The sequence below is a fragment of the Polypterus senegalus genome, chromosome 1, assembly GCF_016835505.1.
Source record: "Polypterus senegalus isolate Bchr_013 chromosome 1, ASM1683550v1, whole genome shotgun sequence".
In the NCBI taxonomy this organism is placed as follows: domain Eukaryota; kingdom Metazoa; phylum Chordata; class Cladistia; order Polypteriformes; family Polypteridae; genus Polypterus; species Polypterus senegalus.
In genome coordinates, this window is record NC_053154.1 from 106,399,064 (window position 1) to 106,403,557 (window position 4,494).

Sequence of the window (4,494 nt, forward strand, 5' to 3'; positions counted from 1 at the left end):
ACGTCGACGCGTTTAGATTACGTGGGTCGTAAGGACTTTTTTTAACATCAGTGGGTTGGATTGAAGGTGTCCAAAATGGCAGGTGTATCACGCTCTTCTCTCAATGTATGATTCCACATTGGAATTTAAACTCAGTCTTTTTGATGAGAAGAACCGAAAGGTTGCAGCAAGACGCAGGTCTCAAGGCTGGACATCTGTCGCTGCTTTGGGGGGCGGGCAACTTGGCAATTGAAAGGGAGCAGTGACCTGTCAGTCCTGATTGATGGGCGTGAATCTTTGCGAGCGACCCCATGTGTGGGAAAATAACTCAGCCAAAAAGCTTTGCCATTCACATGCTAATTTAGCACAATAAATAGAAGGGAGCCTAACGCGGCGGAGACTCCATAGTTTCGCCAGTTTCAAGCAAGAAAGGTCTTACGAACACAGTAGCACTGTTAACTAGGCAAATCGAAGGAAATGACTGCCACGACTATGGCACATAACGTGGACAGACTTTCTAGTGCTAAGGAAGAGAGAAAGGTAGGAGTGCTACACCTCACTGACCCTATCGGAAGTGCCTGACAGTACTTAGATAGACAGAACTGACATAAAACAAACTACACACAAGTTTGCATATGTTTACGTGCGTGCAAATTTTGCTTTTTCCTCTTTTAGTTGAGAAAGCCGCTTATTGAAAGGAAACGTCGTGAAAGAATCAACAACTGCTTGGATCAGTTAAAAGAAACGGTGGTCGGAGCTTTCCGATTGGATGTAAGTATCATCTTGGTTGCTCCTTCCCATGTGTTTAAATTGGCTTGTCCCTTACATAACAATTTTGAAATCATTAAAAAAAATCAATTGTTGTTCTTTGCAGCAGTCGAAACTGGAAAAAGCCGACATACTCGAAATGACAGTGAAACACTTGCAGAATATTCAGAACAACAGGATGATGGGTGAGTACGGTCGGCTACAGGGTTAGCGGACTTCCTTTTTCTGTATAGATTATCAACTTCCAAAAGACGTATATTACTGAAATGGTGTTATCATTTTTAACAGCAAATGTCTATGTCGCTTTTTGTAAACCAAACGTCTGGGGCTAAAGCCAATCCTGACCTTAGTTTCATTTTGCTGTTTTTGCAGTTTTCTTGATATACAGGAGAGATATATTCAAGTTTATTTACTATTAGTAATGACGGGTTTGTTCATTTTATTATATACAGTATTGGTCTCCTTAGCAAAGAGCAATTAAAAATAGCCAAAAACGTTTACAAAACAATAAATAAATACATTACTACAAATAAAAACCTTTTGAATTAAATTGTGAAAAATAATGCCCACACTAGTAGTGCTGAAAAGGATAATTTATTGTTAAAAGCTTACTTATATACAGTATGCCGGTTCCTTTTTACTAACGATGGTAACATTTCAAATATTCGTAAACCGCGTTTTTCTTATTACAGGAAAAATGTGTTTTCTACTTAAACCTACGTGCATTTTACTTTATGAATCGATACTTAAGATTCCAAAGTTACTAATATTAAAAGTAGTGCAACTTTAAGTATAAGTTAGAAAAAATGTTCAGAGTGAGTGCGTATTTATTTAGCAGATGATACTATCTATATTATCTATGGTCATTATGTTTTTGGTACATTATATTTGTTTGTTACTCTGAATGTCAATTGCCGGAAATGTTAATGATCATGATACAGGATCATGTGTTTCAAAAGTATAAGTACAAGCAAACAAACATTTATATATTAAAAAAAAAATAAATAAAAAAATAAAAAGCTTAAGTTTACCTGGGGATTCGAGATCGCAGCTAAACTAAATCTCAGTTTTTATATTGCCAGAAGTACTAGTCAAGATCCTAACTTTGGATATTTTACTTTGTTTGCGAGTAATACTTTTCACACAGGGCAGGATTTTGTAAAAGGATGGTCCTGTTTGTCACGACTGGGCCTTATGTTGTTTTTCTTACTATTAAATTTACAAACATTAAAAAGAAATATTACTGGACGTAAATGAGGGAAAGGGTTTTCACCCTATAAACATCCTCCATAATGTTGATCAGTAGCATTATATATTAGCAAAACGACGTCATTCCGTTTTTGGCATTCCTTGTAATTTGGTTACAGTATTTACAAGGCGCTGCCCCGTGAGTTTCATTTGACGTGTGTTTTGACCATGTCAGATGCGTGCGTTTCCAGTCTGAGTCTACGAGTGAAACTGTCCTCAGTGAGGTTTGCCCTATCACCAAAATGCCCAAGTAGCATCTTTCGACATCCTGTATTCCAGCGTCTTACAGTTGTCGGATGTGCCAATGAGACGCAAAGCAGCGCGCCTTAGCGGCTCAAATAAAACATTATCGAACGAGGTGGTGGTTTATGAATATCGGACTAATCCGTGACCCTGCCCGCTCTTTAGATATCTGGCAGTGCAGTGGTTGAAGATTATCCCTCCGCACTCAGTACGAATAAGCCATAGCTGAAGTTAGCACAACTAGCTGCGAGGTTTTGCTTCCATTGGGGCTTCACTGAGATTTGTTTTACTTTGACTCTGGGAAGTTTTGTTGTTTTGTTCGTTTCCTTTACTTATAAAACATGATAGGGTTGTTTGACAAGACATAGTTCACGATTATGTTGCTTTGTTCTTGTTTCCCTCCATCAGGACATAGTAGATAAACAGAAAATTCAGAAATGTTGGTCTTGTCAACGTCAGATCTTTAGAGTGGTTATGATTGGTAACTGTAAAGACAATCTTAATTTTAATTTAAAAAAAAGTTAGGTTTATCTAGATAATTTGTAAGAGTTAAATTAACTTTTTAGTAATAAATTAACACTGAGGATATTGTTTTGGAGGATTGTTAAAAAAACATATTTTAATCAAGGGATTTATATATTAAAATTTATGTATGCAGTAGAATTTATGTATGCAGTAGAAGCTAACTTTTATTTCTATAAAAAAATTGTATAAAAAAATAAAAAGTTAGCTGTAAAATACGCGGGTCAATGAGCAAAGCGGGCACTGCCGCACTGGGCACTTGCACTTCCACGGAGGACCTCAAGAGGGCTCCCGACACTTTAAATAAGCTGCTTACCAACCAACACCCCCTATCCCGTCTTCAAGTACCGAAACTTGCATGCTTTATCAATCATTACATTAAAAAAATAATTGCGAAGCCATTCTAATAGATTTTTTATTTCTTTGTTAATCATCTCTATACTGTGTTTTATGTAGAATAACTCTGGCCCCCAGAGCGGATTTATAAATGTATCAGTCGAATTTTAGGAAGTAATATTTTAATATCTAACAAGATTTCGCTTGTTCTCTTAGCAGATTCTACCGTTGGATTAGAAGCTCAACAACGGTACAGCACAGGCTATATCCAATGTATGCATGAAGTGCACAATCTGCTCCTCACCTGTGAATGGATGGACAAGACGCTTGGAGCTCGCCTGCTCAATCATCTGCTGAAATCCTTGCCAAGATCCAATGAAGAAACAAGCAAGGCAGCTCTAAAATCGCCCACTTCAGCTGCTCTTTCTCCGTCACTCCCTCTGGCGGCCGGGGTGCTGAGCCCAACGCCGCAGTCGCCTCACAGCAGTAATAACCATGAAGTCAAATCGTCGAAGGATGGGACCACTGAAAACAGAGAGCCACCGAGATCCAGAGGTCATCATGGAGATGTTTCATTCAACAGTAACCACCTAGCCTCGTTAGATATGTGGAGGCCATGGTAAAGGAGAATAATGTGAACCTTTCTTGTTCTACATGTAGACTCTTCTTTTTATGTATCTTATAGATATGCTTCTCAAGACACTTGTGGGGCTATACTGTTCCAGTAGGTGTGTTAAGACCAGGGTACTTCAAGCAGAAGTAAACCTTCGTGTAGCCTGCATTGTAGGAGGCTGTTATTTTTATTTATTATAATAACTTTAAATTATTAAATAGTCACTGCATTGGCTTTTTAGAATTGGTAATAATATTTACTATACTGAACTTTCCTTTCTTCTTGTTTGAAATTTAAACATATTAACCCTATTATTAATAAAACGTTTATTTCTATGCATGTTCCAGTACTTATTTTAAGAAAGGCATTTTTGTCTTTGAAACTGTATGTATGTGTCTGTGTGTGTGTAAATATATAATATGAATGTAGAGAAAAGCCAAGCAAAATGACACCTTTTATTGGCTAACTAAACAGATTACAATATGCAAGCTTTCGAGGCAACTCAGGCCCCTTCTTTAACATTTTGCCTGAAGAAGGGGCCTGAGTTGCCTCGAAAGCTTGCATATTATAATCTTTTTAGTTAGCCAATAAAAGGTGTCATTTTGCTTGGCTTTTCTCTATATTCATAATGGCTAACACGATACAACACCCTAGTACTATATAATATGACAAATTGTACATATATATATATATATATATATATATATATATATATATATATATATATATATATATATATATATATATATATATATATATATATATATATATATATATATATATAT

General features: G+C 36.5%; 1 protein-coding gene across 2 annotated transcripts; it reads left to right on the plus strand.

Annotated features, from left to right (window-relative positions):
• The first annotated feature begins 367 nt into the window (after positions 1–367).
• her8.2 (hairy-related 8.2) lies at positions 368–4,044 on the plus strand. Of its 2 annotated transcripts, none has more exons than XM_039740657.1 (4): positions 368–519; positions 655–750; positions 854–932; positions 3,313–4,044. In XM_039740657.1, exons 1-4 carry the CDS (start codon positions 457–459, stop codon positions 3,717–3,719), a joined length of 645 nt encoding a protein of 214 aa, XP_039596591.1. In that variant the 5' UTR covers positions 368–456; the 3' UTR covers positions 3,720–4,044. The 2 variants fall into 2 exon arrangements, with proteins under 2 accessions (XP_039596591.1, XP_039596597.1); XM_039740663.1 differs by having other exon boundaries at positions 3,316–4,044.
• The last annotated feature ends 450 nt before the right edge of the window (positions 4,045–4,494 follow it).